At 42.1% G+C, this 22,039-nt stretch overlaps 1 protein-coding gene across 13 annotated transcripts in view; it reads right to left on the bottom strand.

The window, feature by feature from the left end:
• KIF3B (kinesin family member 3B) overlaps positions 1-22,039 on the bottom strand; it is a 60,147-nt gene that overhangs the window by 18,089 nt on the left and 20,019 nt on the right. For 12 of the 13 annotated variants that reach the window (XM_012527399.3, XM_058286881.1, XM_012527401.2 and 9 more), the window contains 4 exons: positions 6,155-7,621; positions 2,678-2,779; positions 2,338-2,460; positions 2,112-2,230 (listed from right to left, as the gene is read on the bottom strand). In XM_012527399.3, coding sequence (XP_012382853.1) covers positions 2,112-2,230; positions 2,338-2,460; positions 2,678-2,779; positions 6,155-7,558 — 1,748 coding nt within the window. In that variant the 5' untranslated portion in view covers positions 7,559-7,621. Of the gene's footprint in view, positions 1-1,208; positions 1,388-2,111; positions 2,231-2,337; positions 2,461-2,677; positions 2,780-6,154; positions 7,622-22,039 lie in introns of those variants that run through there. The other variant, XM_058286887.2, reaches the window with a different exon arrangement.

The following is a 22,039-nucleotide window of genomic DNA, read 5'->3' as shown; positions in this document are numbered from 1 at the left end:
GATTCAGGATCCATAAATCTTTAAATTTATGGTCAATTGGATTTTCAACAAGCCAAGATAGATAGAATGAGGAAAGAATAACCTTTTAAACAAATGGTGCTGGGACAACTAGATATCAACATACAAAAGAATGAAGTTGGACCCCTACCTCATAGCATGCACGAAATGAATCAAGACCTAAATGTAACACCTACAACTATAAAACTTTTAGAAGACCCAAAAGAATTGAAAACTAACTTACGGCTGTGCAAAAACTTGTACATGAATGTTCATAGCAGTATTCATAATAGCCCAAAGCTAGAAACAACACAAATGTCCATCAATTGAAGAATGGATAAATAAAATGTGGCATATTCATACAGTGGAATATTATTCAGACATAAAACGAATTAAGTGCTGATACATGCTACACAATGGATGACACTTGAAAACATCATATGGGAAACGGACTTTGGCCCAGTGGTTAGGGCGTCCGTCTACCATATGGGAGGTCCGTGGTTCAAACCCCGGGCCTCCTTGACCCGTGTGGAGCTGGCCATGCGCAGCACTGATGCGCGCAAGGAGTGCCGTGCCACGCAAGGGTGTCCCCCGCGTGGGGGAGTCCCACGCGCAAGGAGTGCGCCCGTGAGGAAAGCCGCCCAGCGTGAAAAGAAAGAGCAGCCTGCCCAGGAATGGCGCCGCCCACATTTCCCGTGCCGTTGACGACAACAAAAGCGGACAAAGAAACAAGACGCAGCAAATAGACACCAAGAACAGACAACCAGGGGAGGGGGGGGAAATTAAAATAAATAAATAAATCTTTAAAAAAAAAAAAAGAAAACATCATACTACATGAAAGAAACCAATCGCAAAAGACCACATATTGCATAATAACCATTTATATGAAATATCTAGAAGAGGCAAATTTATAGAAACAGGAAACAATTAGTGGTTGCTTAGGACTTGGGGGCAGAGGGATTGGAAAATGATTCCTAATGGGTAAAGAGTTTCTCTTGGGGGGCACAAAAACATTCTAAAATTTGATTGTGGTGATAGTTATACAACACTGTGAATATATTTTAAAAACTTTAAATAAGTGACCTATATGATATGTGAATTATATCTCAATAAAGCTTTTAAAAAATAACATTGTGGTCATATAACTACTAAATATATAAATACATAGGCATGAGATAAAAGAGGTCTGAAATTTGCTTTACAATATTTTAATAAAAGACAGGTGACAAAATCTTGTTAATCACTGAATCTAGGTGATGTGTATATGGACATTCATTATACCATTCAGAAAATTTCCACAGTAAAAAGGCCAGTGGGGAGCGGGTATAGCTCAGCGGTTTGAGTACCTGCCTCCCATGTACAAGATCCCGGGTTCAATCCCCGGTACCTCCTAAAAAAAAAAAAAAGGCAAGTTAAAAAAACACTTTTCGGGAAGCGGACTTGGCCCAGTGGTTAGGGCATCCATCTACTACATGGGAGGTCTGCGGTTCAAACCCCGGGCCTCCTTGACCTGTGTGGAGCTGGCCCACGTGCAGTGCTGATGTGCGCAAGGAGTGCTGTGCCACGCAGGGGTGTCCCCGCATAGGGGAGCCCCACGTGCAAGGAGTGCGTCCCGTAAGGAGAGCCGCCCAGCGCGAAAGAAAGTTCAGCCTGCCCAGGAATAGTGCCGCACACATGGAGAACTAACACAACAAGATGACGCAACAAAAAGAAACAGATTCCTGTGCTGCTGACAACAACAGAAGCAGACAAAGAAGAACATGCAGCAAATAGACACAAAGAACAGACAACTGGGGTGGGGGGGAAGGGGAGAGAAATAAATAAAATAAATAAATCTTTAAAAAAAAAAGACTTTTCTCTTAACAATAGATAGAGGTGAAGTCAGAGCCTTTAAATACTTGAAGAAAGTGAAAAGGGAACTGCCATCAGGTGAAGTCATTCATTTAATAGTTGAGCCCCACATAAAGTGACTTTCTCAGGGATAAACAAAATACAGACAGGTAGCAGGAGATGAGCCTGAGAGAAAATACAGACAAAGGGTATTTCTTACTTAACAAGCAAGACCACAGACCCAGCAGGAAGCCCAGGGACACTGAGGCAGGCCCAGCACGTACTTGAGTTTCAGTTCCCTGGTGAGCTCATTCTGAGTCTGCTCTAGTTCTTGGCGCTCCTTGATATGTTCTTCTTGAAGGTCATGGATCTCAGCCTTCACTGCCTGAAGCTTGGAGAAGAGCTGGAACCGAGGGGAGAGGCAGGTAAGGAGGGCGTCCATCCAGAGAATAAAGTTCTCCCTTTCCCCCAAATCTCAAGGACTTCTGACTGGCTTCATTCCTTTCATACCTTTTTGAGTTTTTTGGTCTTGATGTCCACTTCTTGCTGCAATGAGCTGTACGTCTCTTTAAGTTCCAAGGTCTCTTCATCTCGACATTCCATCTGTTGCTGGATTTCTCTTTCTCGACGTTTCTGAGCAACACCACAAAATCCATCAGTTTGCCTTAGAGACTATGTCTGTAGGAGAATGCAGGGCTCAGAGCTCCAAATTAAGAGTCTCCAGCTAGAACAGGGCCGACACACCCCATTTTCATTTCCTTTTAGGGGAGTGTAATATGAGAGCTATGTCTTTGTAGGATTAATATACCTTACCCCACCCCACTAATCCCAAAAAATAATGAAAGATTACCTGCTCTGCAATTTCCTGCCGTTTCTGCTCCAGGATTTTCTGCTGTTCATTTGTATGATCCACTATATTTTTTCCTCCAACAAGCAGCTTACTCTCCATGGCCTGAGTTAGAAACAAAGTAGAATCCATCTCATTGTCGCCTTCAGAACATATCTCCTCAGTGGGGAGCCCAGGAAAGATAAAGCGTTTAGGAAAAGGCAAAGAGCTCTACAGAAAAACTGAGCTGTGCTCAACTGTCCCTGTCTTACCCTTAACATCACTGGGGGTGGGGCTGGGGGTTGCTTTACTGGGGGCTTCACCTTGGTAACACCGAAGATACAGCTTCTCCAGATCTACATGAATTTCAACTTTTAAAAAATATTTTCTTCATTTGTTCAAAATATTGACCCCATTTAAAACATATGAAGTAGCTACTACGGGCTAGGCTAGGTCCTGGGGCTGCAATATGAATCCCAAAACTCAGAGTTCACTGAGGGAGACAGGCAAGTAAACAGGCTCTTACCATTTGGGTGTCAGGTGCCACCACGAGGGAAACAGAGATAAATTAATAGGAGGGAGGGAATTCAGATTTTAGGACAGAGTCTGGGAAAGCTTCCTGTCTGAACAGACATCACACAGAGAGCAGAAGTGAAAACAGGAATTAGCTAAGAAAAGAACTTTTTGAGATGGTAGATTAGGGAGTGGTGATACATGAAGCTGGCAAAGCAAGCAAGGGTCAGTTCAAAAATCTCAAAAGCCCTGTTAAGGGAGACTAAATTTGATCCTGAGGACCTCAAGGAACCACCGATGTGTTCTTTAAGCATAAACAATCAGAGATGTATTTTAGAAATGTTACTCTGCTGCAGCCAGACAAATGACTAGAAAAGGGCAGGCTGACCCAGAGAAAAGCAAGCCCTAAGAATGTAGGAACCCAGGAAGCCTGAACCCTCGCAGATGTCAGCAGCCATCTTGCTCCAAATAGACTTTGGTGAGGGAAGTAACTTATGCTTTATGGCCCAGTATCTGTACGCGCCTATCCCAAATAAATACTCTTTATAAAAAAAAGAAAGAAAGAAAAGGTCAGGCTGTAGGGAGGGAGAGCAGACATAGGAGGCTGCTGCAGGGGCCTGGGCCTGGGCTAGGGCAGTTGGGGAGGGGGGCAACAGGAGAGCAAGTGGCTGGGTCCACCAGGCCCTGATGAAGCAGGACTCGGAGGCCTTGTAGCTTGACTGGGCTGTAAGGGAGAAGAGGGGCAGCTAGCAAGAATAACCCATGGGGATGCCTTCACTGAGATAAGGCAGAGGAGCAGGCTCTGGGGCCTGGGTGCATCTCAGAGGAGATTCCAGTCGGCAAAAGGCTCTCGGGCATGGATCTTAGCACACAGCTCTGGGCTAGACAGATTGGGAGCCTTCAACATTTTGATGATTGCGGGGGGCCATGGGAATGATTTCCATCTGAAAAACATGGATATCTAAAACCTTGCTTTTAAGAAATGTAAACATTAACTGTAGTCTCACTGACATCTTTTGGTGAGCCCTTGTAACCTGATTCCTCTTCTCCTGAAAGGAAGGGACTGGGCAAAATACTAAGACCTCCCCCCCTCCCCAATTCCAACTCCAAAATTCTTTTGTTCTATGATTTTATAACATCCATCCAGGGGGCAAGAAAGACAGAAGTAAAGGCATTCTCCCATGGACAAAACATTGAAGAGATTAAGTGACCTTGAAGAAATTCTGAGTCTTGCCACACCTGTCCTCTGAGAGGTCCCTAAACACTTCAGGTTGTTTAGAGTCTCAGTGTTCCTGGCCTTGAATAACAGATGTGATACTAAGCAATGGCATGCATGCAAACGTCACACTTCACACACAGGAGTAAGGGGGGTGTAGTGGCATCTGACATAATGGAATCCCATGATAAGCCCCTTCTGGAACAAAATTACCCCCTAATTATGTTGTAAATGACTTCACTTTCACATCAGAGCTAAGGGATTTTTAGCCCAGGAACAAACTTTCAAGGTTTTAAGACCCCTGCCTCTGAAATGAAATAGGATCCAGCTCAGTGAAAGGGCTACTGTGAAGCTATAGATAAACACAGTACAACCTCATGTAGTGGGGACAGGCAAGGCAAGAAAGAGTTCTCCTTTTTAAATTACTAAACACAGATGCATTATAGAGTAGAAATCAAAGTGTACATAAATCCGCTAAGACAGACCCTAGCACTTCAAAGGCATGTTGGCCTGTGGTTAGCCAGGGGCTGAAGCATCCTCCTCCCACCCCCAGGTACCTTTTCACTTCTTTCCCGTTAGAAACCTGTGGCCCTCTAGGGTCCAGCCACTGGACTACCAGAAATAAGACTCAAAACAATGGGAGCCTCCACACTCTTAAGATTACTATTCAATCACTGGAGAAAAAACGAGGTAGACTTAACAAAACATTGACACACAGGCTGAGGGAAGAGGGGGGGTTGACCACAAAGGAGCAACGTGAGGAAATCTGGGGGGTGGCGGAACTGTTCTGTATCTTGTGTAATCAGGGTATTAAAATCACAATGAGATTCTATATTATATTTACCAGATATATAAGAATAAAAGTCTGAGCATCACAAATTTTGGCAAGGAGGAGGAACAACCAGAGCTCACACTCTGCTGGGAGAAGCATCAATTCAGATGGGTACTTTAGAAAACAATTTGTCATTAGCTGGTAAAGGCGAAGACGTACATACCCTAGCAACTAACAGTTCCATAGAAGAAACTCTGGAATGTACATGCTCTCCAGGAGCCAAGTACAAGAACGTTCATAGCAAAAGAAGGAAATGACCCAATTATCAGGAGAATGGAATACCACAGAATACTCAGAACAGCAATAATGAATGAACACAGCTACAGGCATCAATATGGATAAATCTCATGAACATAATGCTGAGCAAATAAAAGCAAATTGCAGAAGTGGGATTCCACTTATATATAAGTAAAAAGCTATGTAAAACTAAATAGTCTTTTATTTAGAGATATATACATACATGGCAACAATATAAAGAAAAGCAAGTATAAGTACCAAATTCAGGATCACGGTTACCTGTGTGGGAGGGCAACACAAGGAGCTTCTAAAGGTATGAGTGCTGCTCTATTTCTTAAACCTGGTAGTGGGTACTTGGGTGTAGTTTTACTGCTGTTCTTTATACTTTGCACATATGTAAGAATTTATTTTTACTATGAATTCAATATTTAATTTTTTAAAATTTGAAAAAACTATTTTCTTCATTTTAATTCAATTAAAAAATGTTGAGTACTAGATATCATGAAGCAGTTGGAACTGCATAATGGAAAGATATGTCATCCCTCCTTTTTTTTTTTTTTTGTAAAATAAAAAGCACTGAGGAGCGGGTATAGCTCATTGTTTGAGTGCCTGCTTTCCATGTACAAGGTCCTGGGTTCAATCCCCAGCACTTCCTGAAAAAAAGGAACTGAATGAGGAAAGGAACTAAGGAAGGGTCTGGTACCTTTATTTTGGCGCCCAGCATCTCAGCAGCATCCTTCTCTCGTCGCAGGTCCTCCATCTTCTTTTCCTTCTCCTTCAGCAGCTTCATCTTCTCCTCTGCAACCAAGCTGTGGTCCTCTACAATGGCCTGCTTCTCAATTTCCAGTTTTTCTTGTTGTTCCCGCCAGTAATCATCCTTATCATCCCCTTCCTCCTCACCCTCTTCTCCCTCCTCCTCCTCCTCTTCCCCACCTCCACCACTGCCACCACCTTCCCTCCTCTTCTCTCGTCTCTTCCTCCTGCCAATGGATCGTTTTTCCAGCTGTGCCTTGAGCCGGGCGATCTCTTCCTGGAATTCTCTTAGGAGGGCATCCTTTGGGTCTTCATTGACCCTTGGCTTGTTCTTAATATTTTTGGCACGGTTGGCATATCTCAGAGTGGTCAGAGTCTCTTCTACATTGTAAGAGGCAGGCCCCACGTTGGCCACCATCACAGTTTTAGCATTGCCACCAAGGGAATCTTGCAGGAGCCTGGTAAGCTTTGAGTCCCGATATGGAATGTGGGTGCTTTTGCCGTCCACCAGGGCAGAGATGACATTACCCAGGGCCGAAAGGGAGAGGTTGATCTTGGTTGCTTCCTTCAATCTTTCCCCTTGAGCACCAGTCTTGGCTTGCCGTTCGCTGCCAGCAAGATCTACAAGGTTCAATTTCCCTACACGGATATGGTTTTCACCATCAAGCCCCACTTCACTGCACTCGATGGTGATAACAAAAATTGCATGAGAACGCGAACTGTGCTCATTCATGTTGGTAGCACCAACCGAACGGTTCTGGTTCCCCACATTCATCACATGCTCTATCTCCTTCACACTCTTGGTGACAAAGGAAGACAGGTCTTTCACATACACTCCAGTGTCAGGCCTCTCTTTGAGCTCAAGCCTTTTGGTCTGATCCTTTGAGAGCAGATCTCGGATCTCCTCCTGGTAGATCTCTAAGTAAGAAGCCCTGACCAGGTACTGTTGATTCTGGGATCGAGAAATGTGAGTGAAGATGTGATCAAATGAATTAGGAATGACACCTCTTTTTTCAGGGTCACCACGGACACCTTCCATCGTGTAGGTTTTCCCAGTCCCAGTCTGTCCATAGGCAAAAATTGTCCCATTGAAACCCTGCAGGACAGAGTCCACAAGCGGTCGGAATGTTTCATCATAAAGTTCAAATTGCTTGGCATTCCAGTCATAGACTGCATCAAAGGTGAAGGTCTTGGGCATTTCATGAGCTGTTCCCTTGGGGTTCTTCACAGATACCTGCCCCAGCTTCACATCCACATCCACCACCTTGTCATACGAAGCAGTCTTTTCCTTGCCATTCATGGGCCTACAGCGAACCACCACTCTGACTGACTCCGAGCTTTTGAACTTTGACATGATGATCTCTGGCCAAACTAGTCTTGATGGTTATGAATCAAAACGACCCAGGATGCTAAGGTCCTAGAAAAAAAGCAAAAAAGTACATAAGAACAGTGCAATTGTCTCAGGGGCTGCTTGACATCACTGCTTCATCTCACTAACCTTCTCACAGCCATAGTTAATGGTTTTATTACACTGTCTTCTCTCTTGGGATCTTAAGCAGCTACAGCAGGAAAAAGAAAATCTCCAGTCCACCAATATTGTTAACTAGCCTGCCCTCCTTTCAACCAGTATTTTAACTTATATTACAGATTAAGGCAGCTGGAAACCTTTTAGAGCAATTTTGCACTATCAATCAAAATTTAAAATGCACAGACATTTTGACCTTGCACTTACATTTCTAAGAATTTATCCTACAGATACATGTTCATATATGCACAAAGACAAAAGCACGATATCTGTTCCTGCAACAGACAATGGACAATTCCAGTCAAAGGGTAGAGGATAATCAAGTAAATTAAATATATTTAATGTAAATATGCATTGGAATCCTATGCAGTTATTTTTAAAATGTGGTAATCTAAATGTAATCCAATACCAAGACATAAGTGAAAAGAGAAGAAAAACAGTATACCTAGTATATTTTACACAATGCATAAAAAGGAAGATATATGTACGTTACATACTTGATATGCATACAATATTATTAGAAGTATACATATAAAACTAGTAACAGTGGCAGCCTCAGAAGGGGAACTATGATCTTAGGGGACTCAGGCCTAGAGAGAGAAAGATCTTTCTAAAATCATCACCAAGAACTGGCTTGCACAAATGTGTTCAAACAAACATGAATGTGGTTAGATGCAGTACATAGAATTCATTTATTCAATCATTAAGCTTAAAAGAGTTTGAATGCAAATAAAATAGTTGTTAAATTTTTTAAAGTAAAAACAAAAAACAGTTTTATTTGGTGCTGGAAAAACTTAGGCAGTAGAAGAAAGGATGCTTAAGTAGGTACTTTTGGAAGGGTAGGGAAAGGATCAGAGTAAAGTGGTACCTAAGAGGACCCAACATTTCTGAAAACCTCAGTGCAGGGATTTTTTTTTTTTAAAGATTGATTGATTGATTGATTGATTTATCTCCCCTCACCCTCCCAACCCCAGTTGTCTGTTTTGTGTGTCTAGTGTGCTGCATGTTTTTCTTTGTCTGCTTTTGTTGTTGTCAGCGGCACAGGAATCTGTGTTTCTTTTTTTGTTGCGTCAAATTGTTGTGTCAGCTCTCCATGTGGGCAGCGCCATTCCTGAGCAGGCTGCACTTTCTTTCGCACTGGGTGGCTCTCCTTACGGGGCACACTCCCTGTGCCTGGGGCTCCCCTACGCAGGGACACCCGTGTGTCCCACGGCACTCCTTGCGCGCATCAGCACTGAGCGTGGGCCAGCTCCACACAGGTCAAGGAGGCCCAGGGTTTGAACCGTGGACCTCCCATGTGGTAGAAGGACGCCCTAACCACTGGGCCAAGTCCGCTTCCCTGAATTGCCTATTTAAAAAAAAAAAAAAAAAAACTCTCCAAACCTGTTCTCTGTAATATGAGGGTAATTCTCCTTCTGTGTGGAAGACTGTGAGATTAAGAGGTGTTTACAAAGGTGGAAGTGCTTTGTAAATTAATATAAAGCAAGATTAAAAATAATACAGATTCATCTAAAACCCTTATCAAAGGGTCATTCCTGAGATTGCAGGTGAGCCTTAATTTTATGCATTAAACATCATTAGAAAAACATTTTCTATTGTTCAGTTTATAGTCATCATACTTAAAAAAAATCATTTGAGATCCAAATACCTCACTGATGTTCCAGTAAAAACTAAACCTCAAGCCATTTAAAGAAGAAAACTGTGCAAAAGAAAAGGCAGCCTTTCAGTTCATTTATCAACTTCCAGATGCTATTAGAATTTTGCCAGATGAGATCAAAGAACCAGATGTTAGCATGGCCACTTTGTTTACTGTGTGTCCTTTTCATTTGGAGGTGAATGGCCTCTGAGCTATAGCTGTGGCTAATCCCCTTGCCTGTCTCCCCTTCCATTTCAACAGAGGCCTGCAAAAGCTGGCTTAGACACAAAGTTAAACCCTAGTCCCCTGAGCCTCCTTGGGGAAGAAGGTCTCTTCTGCAGTACAACGCATGGTCAGACAAGATCCTAGAGGTGAAGGAGTAAGAGAAATGAGGGGAGGACAGGACAAGTCAGTGGAGAGGATTGATTCTTCTGCATCACATGCCCTGAGGAAGCACAGCTGTCCAACTGTCTCACCTATCAAAACAATGCCCTACATCTGTTATAAAAAAAAAAAAAAAAGCTTGCAGCAAACTGACCTTGACGTTCTGCTGCTTCTGTTACAGCCCCATATATTTTAAACTCTCCAAAACAATAAAAACAAAGGAATGATAATGACCAACATTAATCTTAAAATCTTTAAAAAGGAAGGAATTCCCCATGCATGATTCCCCTTAATTAAATCTCCTGGCCTCTGAACACAGAGCACCATTTCTTTTCTGAACTCATCTAGCTAGACTGAACCAGTCATGTATTATTGACATATTATTTCAGGAAGATGGACTAATTTAATTTCCTGCCATCAGGGCTTAAAATCTTGCTCCAGGTCCTCCTCAAAGGATAGGGTTTCCTTGGCAGGATGCCCTGAAACTCTTTCGTTAACTTTATGACATTCCTTATACTTCTTCTAGTGGATCTAATTACAGTGATAAATCTCTAAAAGAGCTCATAGCACTGCCAGGAAAGCAAGAACCACAGGTCAGCAGCTAATCACCTTCTTTCTGAATATCTCTGTGCTAGAACTAGTCATTCCGATGTTAACACCCACTGTCTGAATGGCAATCACATGTGAAAAATTGAGGGTTTTTTTCCCCCAACTTCATCTCTTTTGTCTGCTGGGGAAATCAGTCACCCATTTCTCACACCAGCCACCCTCTTCCAGACCATTTTCCAAATCTCTCACATTTGGATTCCTGTATCACTGAGTCTTACCTCAAATTCTAGAACCATATATGACTTGGATCCCCAGTAACTGTTGGCTTCCCACAGCAATTCTAGGACAAAGGCCACAAACTAGTCACATTCTACTTGAAGTATTTTATTTGGCCCACCTGGTGCTCAAAAACAGTAAAAATTTTAAAAACTCAGCAATTCTACTTCTATTTGTTATGTCCTGGTGGAAAATTTCACATGTGTGCACAAAGACACATGGACAAGGATGCTTACTGCAGCATTGCTAAAATAGAAAAACTAGAAACAATCTAAACATCCTCTTATGGGAGGCTAGAAACATAAAATAGGGTGTAGTCATATTATAGCCAGTATATCACTGAGTATTTAAAAGGAATAAATTAGAGCAAGAGTCAGCAAATCGTAACCCACAACCAAATCTGGCCCAGAGCCAGTTTTTGTAAATAAAGTTTTATTGGAACTTAGCTACAATCATTTGTTTACATATTATCTATGGCTACTTTTGCTATACAATGGCAGAGATGAGTAGTTGCAATAGAGACAGAATGGCCCACAAAACCTAAAATCTTTACTATCTTGTCTTTTACACTAAAAGTTTACCAATCCCTGCACTAGAGTTACATATATAAACACGGATAAATAAACAGGTTGGATGAAAAAGCAACATGCAGCATAATAATAATGATTAAAAACTTACAAAGCAATATAGTGCTCATGGTCTTGCCTTCTCTTATGTATACGTTTAAAAAGGGGACTGGATAGGCAACAATTCATGTCTGAGCTGGGCAGAGGGAAATGTGGAAAATGGGTCTGGGGATATTTCAACTTTATCTATAATATCGTATCAATTCTTACTTTAAAAAAAAACTGGGGAAAAAGCAAATATGAGAATATGTTCACAACTGTCAATTATGGGTGTTTCCTGTATTCTCTGAATTTTTCAAATTTATTTTAAAAACTACAAGGAATTTCACATTAAATAAACAACAAGGGAAGTGGATTTGGCCCAACGGATAGGGCGTCCACCTACCACATGGGAGGTCCAAGGTTCAAACCCAGGGCCTCCTGACCCGTGTGATGAGCTGGCCCACACGCAGTGCTGATGCATGCAAGGAGTGTCGTGCCATGCAGAGGTGTCCCCCACATATGGGAGCCCCATGTGCAAGGAGTGCACCCATAAGGAGAGCCGCCCACACGAAAAAAGTACAGCCTGCCCAGGAATGGCGCTGCACACACGCAGAGCTAACCTAACAAGATGATGCAACAAAAAGAGACACAAGTTTCGGGTGCTGCTGACAAGAATATAAGCGGACACAGAAGAACACACAGCAAATAGACACAGAGAGCAGAAAACGGGGCGGGGAGGGCAGGGAAGGGGAGAGAAATTTAAAAAATAATAAATCTTAAAAAACAACAACATGGGAAACGGACTTTGGCCCAGTGGTTAGGGCGTCCGTCTACCATATGGGAGGTCGGCGGTTCAAACCCCGGCCTCCTTGACCCGTGTGGAGCTGGCCATGCGCAGTGCTGATGCGCGCAAGGAGTGCCTTGCCATGCAAGGGTGTCCCCCGCGTGGGGGAGCCCCACGCGCAAGGAGTGCGCCCGTGAGGAGAGCCGCCCAGCGTGAAAAGAAAGAGCAGCCTGCCCAGGAATGGCGCCGCCCACACTTCCCGTGCCGCTGACGACAACAGAAGCGGACAAAGAAACAAGACGCAGCAAACAGACACCAAGAACAGACAAACGGGGGGGGGGAAGGAATTAAATAAATAAATAAATCTTTAAAAAAAAAAAAAAAAAAAAAAACAGATTTTCTATGCTAATATAAGATAGTAGTTGAAAGGGAAAGACTAAGGACGTGTATATGACTAGAAGGAAAGCTAAACAATGAAACATGGGACTGCAAAGCATAGCGAACCCACTTGTGAAAAATGAGTATGGTTAATAGTACATATATAAGAATGTTTTTCTCTGAAACAGAGCAAATGTATGTTAATGTTACAAGAGGGTAATACCAGGGTGATTTTGGGGCAAAAATACAGCCAAAACAAACTATGGATAGTAGTGTATAGTAATATATTAATAATCTTCCAGGAAGTGGATTTAGTTCAACTGATAGAGCATCTGCCTACCATATGAGAGGTCCAGGATTCAAACCCAGGGCCACCTGACCCACGTGGTGAGCTGGCTCATGTGCAGCACTGATGTGCACAAGGAGTGCTATGCCACGCAGGGCTTTCCCCCGCATAGGGGAGCCCCACGCACAAGGAATGCGCCCCAGCAAGGAGAGCCACCCTGTGCGAAAAAAAGCACAGCCTGCCCAGGAGTGGCACTAAACACACAGAGAGGTGATGCAGCAAGATGACGCAACAAAAAGAGACAAGATTCCCGGTGCCACTGACAAGAATGTAAGCAGGCACAGAAGAACACACAGTGAATGGACACAAGAGAGCAGACAATGGGAGGGGGAGTAGAAGGGAAGAGAAATAAATAAAATAATAATAATAATATTTTATCAATGGCTTAAAGAAAAAGGGAATGATGCCAAGTGAAAGAAACTAGACAAAAAGTACTACATATTGTTTGACTCCATCTATGCAAAATGTAAATACAATAATTTACAGAGAGGGAAATGGATGTGGCTCAACCAGCTGGGCTCCCATCTACCATATAGGAGGTCGAGGGTTCGATGCCCAGGGCCTCCTGGTGAGGGCAACCTGGCCCACATGGAGTGCTGGCCCACGTGGGAATGCCTCCCCATGTAGGAGTGCTGCCCTGTATAGGAATGACGCCGCGCGTGGGAAAGCCACCCCGGCAGGAGAGCCGGCTGATGCGGAGAGCTGGTGCAACAAGATGATGCAACAAGAGAGACAGAGGAGAGAAAATAAGAAGACATAGCAGAACAGGGAGCTGAGGTGGCGCAAGAGAATGAGCGCCTCTCTCCCACTCTGAAGGTCCCAGGATCAGTTCCCCAGAGCTGCCTAATGAGAATACAAGCAGACAAAGAAGAACACACAGAGGATGGACACAGAGAGCTTAAAACGGGGGATAAATAAATTTAAAAATTATAGAGACAGAAATAGATTGGCAGTTATATATGGTAGGGGAAGGATATAGACATTGAGAGGTGGCTACCAAGGAGTAGGGGTTTTTTTTTGTTTTTCTTTTTCAAGTAATGAAAATAATATTGATTATACCAAATGCCACTGATTGTACACTTTGAATGAACTGTATGGTTTATGAATATGTTTCAATAAAGTGGACTTTAAAATGTGTACTTGAATGTTCATAGCAGCATTATTCATAATAATCAAAAAGTAGAAACAACTAAAATGTTAATCAACTGATGAATGGATACATAAAATATGAAATATCCATTGGCTGAACTATTATTCAACCACAAAAAGTAATGAAGTACTGATACATGCTACATGGATGAATGTGGAAAACATGCTAAGTGAAAGAAGCCAGTCACCAAAAAATACACTGACACACACTGTGTGATTCCATTTATACCAAATGTCCAGAATAGGCAACTCCATAGAAATAAAAAGTAGATTAGTATACCTAGGGTATGAGGTAGAGCAGAGGGAAGGTGGTGGGACAATGACAGTGACTGCTAAATGGTATAGGGTTTCCTTTTGAGGTACTGAAAAGGTTCTAAAATTGACTGCGGTGATGGTTGTTTAATACGGAATAGACTAAAAACCACTGAAATCATATACTCGAAAAGGGTGAATTTTATGGTATGTTAATTATATCTAAATAAAGCTACTTTTAAAAAAACTACAAGAAATTTCACACTGAAATGCAACAACAGAGAAGATTGTGAGAAGATGGCAACAGACTAACAGGCAGAACTGAATGCTCTCACAAAAACAATGGAGAAAGAGGCAAAAGCTGTCCAAAGGACCTGCTTTGGGGCTCAGCAGACCAGGACAGTGCTACACAACTCCCAGGAAGATGAGGGATAGAGCAACTAAGAAGTCAAAAGGACAAACCTGAGTTACCAAGCCCCCATGGTGGCAGGGAAGGGCTGCCCTCACTCACACCCAAGATATTAAGCTGGGTAAAACACCTGGCTTGCTGCAGTCAAGTGAGAGGGGGACATCTCCCTGTCAGTTGTTTCAAGGGAAAAAGGGAGGGAAGGTCGAGGTGCTTTTCCTCAGTGAATTCGGCCAGCGGAGCTCTGAATCGCTGAGCTGGAGATTCAACACAGGAACACAGGGAAGCCAAGACTGAAACACCTCGGTGGAAAGGTGCGTTGACCAGTGCCATCTGCTGGCCTGTCTGGAAATTGCACGGACAAAAACTTCACACACACTGTATCTAACTGCTGGGAGAAAATCTGCGCCACACTAGTGAGTCCCTGGCCTGATTTTGAAAACTTAAGCTGGGCAATTTTAAAGACTGAGAATAAGTTGAATCAAATATCAAAGAAGAGCTGTGAGAAAAAAAAAAGAAAAAAACACCAATAGGTAAGAGAGAAATTAGCCATCAGAGAAAATCCACCAAAATATTCAGATACCTAGATAACAGCAAAAAAATTACAAGCCATACTAAGAAACAGGAAGAGATATCCCAGTCAAAAGAACACTCCAAATATCCTGAAGAGACACAGGACTTAAGACAATCAGTGATAATCCCACAACTCTCCTAAATCACTTCAAAGAATTTAAAGAAAATATTACTAAAGAAATAAAGGATATTAAGAAGACACTGGAAGAACATAAAGAACAATTTGAAAGCCTGCAAAAAAAGTAACAGACCTTATGGGAATGAAAGGTACAATGGATGATATTAAAAATAATGTGAGAGGCACACAGGAGCAGATTTGAAATGCTTGAAGACAGAATAAGTGATTTGAAAGACAGAACACCTGCACTGGAAAAGACAGGAGAAAAGAAAGAAAAGCAAACAGAAAAAATGGAACAGAGTTTCAGGGTTTTAATGAAAATGCAAAACACACAAGCATTCACATTACTGGTGTCCCAGAAGGAGAAAAGAATGGAAAAGGGGAAGAAAGAATATTTGAGGAAATAATGACTGGAAACTTTGCAACCCCTATGAAGGACATAAATATCAATATCCAAGGACAACACACCCCAAACAGAACAAATCCGAACAGACCTACCCCAAGTCACCTACTATTCAGAATGACAAATATTAAAGATAAAGAGAGGATTCTGAAAGCAGCAAGAGAAAAGCAAAGCACCACATACAAGAGAAACTCAATAAGATTAAGTGCAGACCTCTCATCAGAAACTGTGGAGGAGAAAAGGAAGTGGCATGATGTATTTAAGGTACTGAGAGAGAAAATCTGCCAGTCAAGAATTCTGTATCAGCAAAGCTGTCCTTCAAAAATGAGGGTGAGTTCAAAGTCTTTGCAGACAAACAAAAACTGACAGAATATGTTACCAAAAGACCAGATGTGCAAAAGATAACAAGGGGGTGCTGCAAACTAAAAGGAAAAAACAAGGGCGAAAGGTATGAAGAAGAGTTTAAGAAATGAAGATTATTAGGAAGGATAAACTAAAGGATGAGAAGACAGACAATAGAATGATAAGACAACAGAGAGCCAAAGGACAAAATGGGGAAACGGACTTTGGCCCAGTGGTTGGGGCGTCCGTCTACCACATGGGAGGTCCGCGGTTCAAACCCCGGGCCTCCTTGACCCGTGTGGAGCTGGCCATGCGCAGCGCTGATGCGCGCAAGGAGTGCCGTGCCACGCAAGGGTGTCCCCCGCGTGGGGGAGCCCCACGCGCAAGGAGTGCGCCCGTGAGGAAAGCCGCCCAGCGTGAAAAGAAAGAGCAGCCTGCCCAGGAATGGCGCTGCCCACACTTCCCGTGCCGCTGACGACAACGGAAACGGACAAAGAAACAAGACGCAGCAAATAGACACCAAGAACAGACAACCAGGGGAGGGGGGAAATTAAATAAACAAATAAATCTTTAAAAAAAAAAAGAAAGGACAAAATGAAGTAATGCCTTTACAGTAATAACACTGAATGTTAATGGATTGAACTCTGCAATCAAAAGACACAGACTGACAGAATGGATAAAAAAAAAAAAAGAGCCATCTATATGTTGTCTACAAAAAACCCACTTCAGACATAAGGACACAACCAGGTTAAAAGTTAAAGGTTGGAGAGCCAGAAAGATGGTGGCAGAGTAAGGTGCTCCCAGAGTCAGCTCCTGCTACAGAGCAGTTAGCAAACACCCAGAGCTCTCTGGAGCTAGCTGAAGCACCTGTTTGGGGCTCCTGGAGGCCAGAAGAACATCCTGCAACATCCTTGAAGGAATAGAAGGAGGAGGCTGCCCATCTGCAGAGAAGACTTGTAAGTAGAGCACTTCATGCCACAGAGGCCAGTGCCCATCCTCCACTGGAGGCACAAGCCGCCTCAGGTGCTGTTCCGTGGCTAGAACTGAAAGCTCCACTTCCCAAAAATGGGGAAGGAAGACATAGTTGTGCACCAACTTCAGCTACTGATGAGGAAATTCAGCGGGTTACAGAATAATCCTGAGAACACCTAAAGTTTGAGCCTGTCCAAGTCAGAAAGAGGCAGGGAACCACCATCCTAACCCTGTGTCTGCCACGAGGGGAAGCGGGGCAGACTGAAAATCCCAGTGCTGGTGGGGACTGGCTTCTTTCCATCCAGATCAGATTGCAACTCTAGCATAGGCCCCAGTACCAACTCCAGCAGGGAGGAAGCTGCGGGGACCTGCATCAGCCTCTCTAGGAAGTTACTAGCCAAGCCGCAGAGGGTGGAAATCATCCTACTCTGGCAGCACGAGCCACCCCAGGAGCTATTCTCTGGCAGGAATTGGAAGCTCCATTTCCCAGAAATGGGGAGGAGGACACGGTTGGCCCCAGATTTCAGCTACTGATTGGTAGACTTGGCTGGCTAAGATATAACCCTGGCAACAGCTGGGATATGAATCAGCCCAAGTCAGAAAGAGGCCAGTAGCTGCTATTCTGACTATGCCCCCAGCCTGAGGTGAAGCCAGGCTGACTGACACTCTCAGTGTCTGAAGGAACCAGGTTCTTTCACGTAGATCAGCCTGCAGCCCGACCCTAGGCTTCAGCCCCACCTCTGGCAGGGAGGAGGCTGAGGAGTCCTGCACCAGCCTATACAGGTAACTGCAGGTAACTTTGGATGGCATAGACTGAAAATCAGAAGTCTACCAGGGCAATTGCAGTCATCTTGGACCTGTACTGCATAGATTGCTGCCCACACCTGCAGCTCCATCCCCACCCCAGGCAGGGGAGAAAGGGACGTGAAGTTTTATCAGTCTCTCTCGGCAACTACAGTCTAGGCCTGCATTTGGATTATTCCATACAGCTGTGACTCTGTCCCTACCCCTAGCAAAGGAGAAAGTTGGAAGAAGCTTCATTGGTCCCTGGTGCAATGAGGGCAGCCTGAGCCTCCACAGCTTACAGCACCAACGACATGCTTGGCTCCTACAAGGGAGAAAGGATAGGAAGCCCCAAACTAAAGAGAATAATTGCACCCAGAAAAAATAGTAAGCCAGATACAAAGACACCAACAAAAAATTACAATCCACACCAAGAAACAGAAAGCTATGGCCCAGTTAAAGGAACAAGATAAGCCTCCAGATGACAGAAAGGAGCTGAGATAATAATCATAGATGTTCAAACAAATCTCCTTAATAAATTCAATGAGATGGCTAAAGAGATTAAGGATATTAAGAAGACACTGGATGAGTACAAAGAAGAATTTGAAAGCATACATAGAAAACTAGCAGATCTTACGGGAATGAAAGGTGCAATAAATGAAATTAAAAAAACACCGGAATCATATAATAGCAGATTTCAGGAGGCAGAAGAAAGGATGGTGAGCTTGAAGAAATGGCCTCTGAAAGTGAACATACAAAAGAACAGATAGGGAAGTGGATTTGGCCCAACGATAGGGCATCTGCCTACCACATGGGAGGACCAAGGTTCAAATCCAGGGCCTCCTGACCCATGTGATCAGCTGGCCCCCGCGCGGTGCTGATAGGGGCAAGGAGTGCTGTGCCACACAGGGTGTCCCCCACGTAGGGGAGCCCCACACACAAGGAGTGCACCCCGTAAGGAGAGCTGCCCAGTGCAAAAAAAGTACGGCCTGCCCAGGAATGGTGCCACACACATGAAGAGCTAACACAGCAAGATGACACAACAAAAATGAGACACAGATTACCGGTGCCGGTGATAAGAATACAAGCGGACAAAAGAAGAACACACAGCGAATGGACACAGAGAGCAGACAACTGGGGGTGGGGCAGGGAAGCAGAGAGAAATTTTAAAAAATTAAAAATTCTAAAAAAAAAAAAATAATGGCACTAAAAATAAATTAAAAAAACAAAAAGAGTAAGTGCTAATTTCTCACCATAAACCATGGAGGCAAGAAGACAGTGGTCTGATATATTTAAGATACTAAAAGAGAAAAACTTCCAGCCAAGAATCTTATATCCAACAAGACTGTCTTTCAAAAATGAGGGCGAAAATAGAATATTCACAGATAAACAGAAACTGAGAGAATTTCTAACCAAGAGACCAGATTTTCAGGAAATATTAAAGGGTGTGCTAGAGCCTGAAAAGAAAAGACAGGAGAGAGGGGTCTGGAAGACAGTCTAGAAATGAAGATTGTAACAATAAAAGTAATTAAAAGTGTCAAAAGAGTGGTGAAAATAAAATATGACAGATAAAACTCAAGTAGTCATGAATAAACTTAACCAATGATGTAAAGCACTTGTATTCAGAAAAGTGCAACTCAGTGTTAAAATAAATCAAAAAAGCCCTAAATAACTGGAAGAACACTCCATGCTCATGGATTGGAAGACTAAATATCATTAAGATGTCCATTCTACTCAAATTGATATACAGAGTCAATGCAATCCTGATAAAGATTCCACCAGCATTAAAAAATTGAAAACACAATCATTCAATTTATTTGGAAGTGTAAGGAGTCCTGAATAGCCAGAAACATCATAAACATCATAAAAAGAAAATGTGAACCCTCATCTCCAGACTACCTATAGTGGTAAAAACAGCATGATATTGGCCTAAAGACAGAAACAACAGACCAATGGAACCAAATTTATGGTTCAGAAACAGACCCTCACAGGTATGGTCAAGTGATTTTTGACTAGCCTGTCAAACTTACCACAGCTCGGGCAGAACAATCCATTCAGCAACTGGTGCTGACAGAATTGGATATCCATAGATGAAAGAAGGAAAGAGGACCCCTATCTCATATCTTACTTAAAATTAACTCAAAATAGATTTTAAAAAAACTAAAAATAAAAGAACCATAAAACTTCTAGAAGAAACTATTGGAAAATATCTTCAAGACCTGGTGGTAAGTGGTGGACTCCTAAAGGAGATAAGAGAAGAACTGTGTGGACTACTGTTGTTTAATGTATGTAGAAGTTTTAATTAGCTTTACTATAAAAGTGTGGAAATGTATAGAGTACATGGTAACACACAGTGAGTAATAGCTAGTTTATAAATGGGGATGTGGCTGAAAATGGTAGTCTAGTTATGTAAATGCCAATTGACAGACTGTTAGAGAATAATCTAGGAACTGGAGAGCACAGTAAACCCAGAGGTGGATGAGAATTGTGGTTGACGGTACAGACTCAAGAATGTCCTTTGTTAGCTAGAGCAAATGTATAGCACTACTCCAGGGTGCTGGGAATGTGGAGAAGCATGTGAAAAATACAGCTGGAATGACCTATGGACTGTGGTTAGTAGTAATAATAAAATTTTCTTGCATCTATGCGAAAGATGTGCTGTGCTGATACTGAGGCAGTATGGAAAATGTGAGCCAAATGTATACTATGGACATGGTAACAATCAGATGATATTATTTTATCTGTAGCAAATGACACACCACATTGCGGTGAGTCGATGGAGGGGTGTTGTTTGGGAATTCTGCACATGTGCATGATTGTTTTATAAGTTTACAACCTCTGTCATTAAAAATATATATTTAAAAAATAATAATAGGGTGGGTTGGGGGAAAAACAAACCAAATGTAAGATAAGGACCATGATTAGTAGCAAAATTTTGACAATATTCGTTCATCATTTGTAACAAACATCTCATGACAATGCAAGGTGTTGGTAGAGGGTTGATGTAGGGGACCCCTGTATGATGTTATGCACATCTTTTACTATACACTTAATTGTTTATGTATGTTCATATATAAATGATATAAAGATAATAATAGGATTGGTTGGGGGAAAAATAACTTTGTTCAGTAGTAATATTTTGATAATACTCTTTAATCATTAGTTAAAAAGGTTTAACAATGCAAGTTATTGGCGGTAGGGTGAGTTATGAGAGTCCTGTATGATGTTATATATGTTTGTTTTATAAGTTCACAACTATTATTATATACTTATTATTTATGTATGTTTATGTATGAGTGATATACTTCAATAAATTTAAAAATATATATATTAAAAAAAAGCAAAAGATTGGGGAAGTGGATATGGCTCAAGTGATTGGGCTCCCACCTACTACATGGGAGGTCCATGGTTTGGTTCCTGGTGCCTCCTAAAGACAGCAAGCTGACACAACAAGATGACACAACAAGAGACACATGATGAAAAAACATAATGAGAGACACAACAAGGCAGGGAACAGAGGTTCCCAGTGCCTCCTAAAAGAGGATGAGGAGGATGCAAGCTGACATGATGGGCAGGCATGGTGAGTTGACACGACAAGATGACACAACAAGACACACAAGAGGGAAAACATAACGAGAGGTACAACAAAGTAAGAAACGGAGGTGGCTTTAGCAATTAGGCGCCTCCCACCCACATTGGGGGTCCCAGATTCAGTTCCCAGCGCCTCCTAAAAAAACAAACATGATGAACAGATACAACAAGTGCAAACAATGAGGGGATGGGGAGAGATAAATAAATAAATCTTAAAAGAAAGAAAAAGTGAAAATTTGGAAAAAGATATCTCATGCAAATAGTAACCAAAAACGAGTTGGAGTAGACCAGATAAATGTAAAGTAGCAATATTATAGTATATGAACAATAATTACTCAGTGCAACTAACAAATTGTTCCTATGATTGGTATTCTGTAATTTTTTTTTTCATAAACACTTGCTTTTAATTGAGGAGGACTGGAGAAGAGATATTTTTGCATACTTCATTTTTCTTTAGCCCTTTCTTATTCATAATCTTTCATTAAAATAATCTATCTGGATCAATAACGATTTAGCATGACTACTGTTGAACAAGATTTTGAGTTTTTCTGCCTCACAAAATTATGAGTTGGCAAATTGTTATCTGCTATAATTCATTCCAATAAGACATGAAGAATTCCCAAATAGGAATCTGATCATCTAGAAAGAAATATGTCCTAAATGGAAATTAAATAACTAAACCAATAATTTATTTCATTCACAGAGATTATGTCCAATACTTAGAGCTATAATATAAAAATTAGAATTATGTTATATTATT

This window comes from Dasypus novemcinctus, chromosome 24 (assembly GCF_030445035.2).
Source record: "Dasypus novemcinctus isolate mDasNov1 chromosome 24, mDasNov1.1.hap2, whole genome shotgun sequence".
Lineage (NCBI taxonomy): Eukaryota > Metazoa > Chordata > Mammalia > Cingulata > Dasypodidae > Dasypus > Dasypus novemcinctus.
This window is presented reverse-complemented; position numbering and strand designations above follow the sequence as displayed.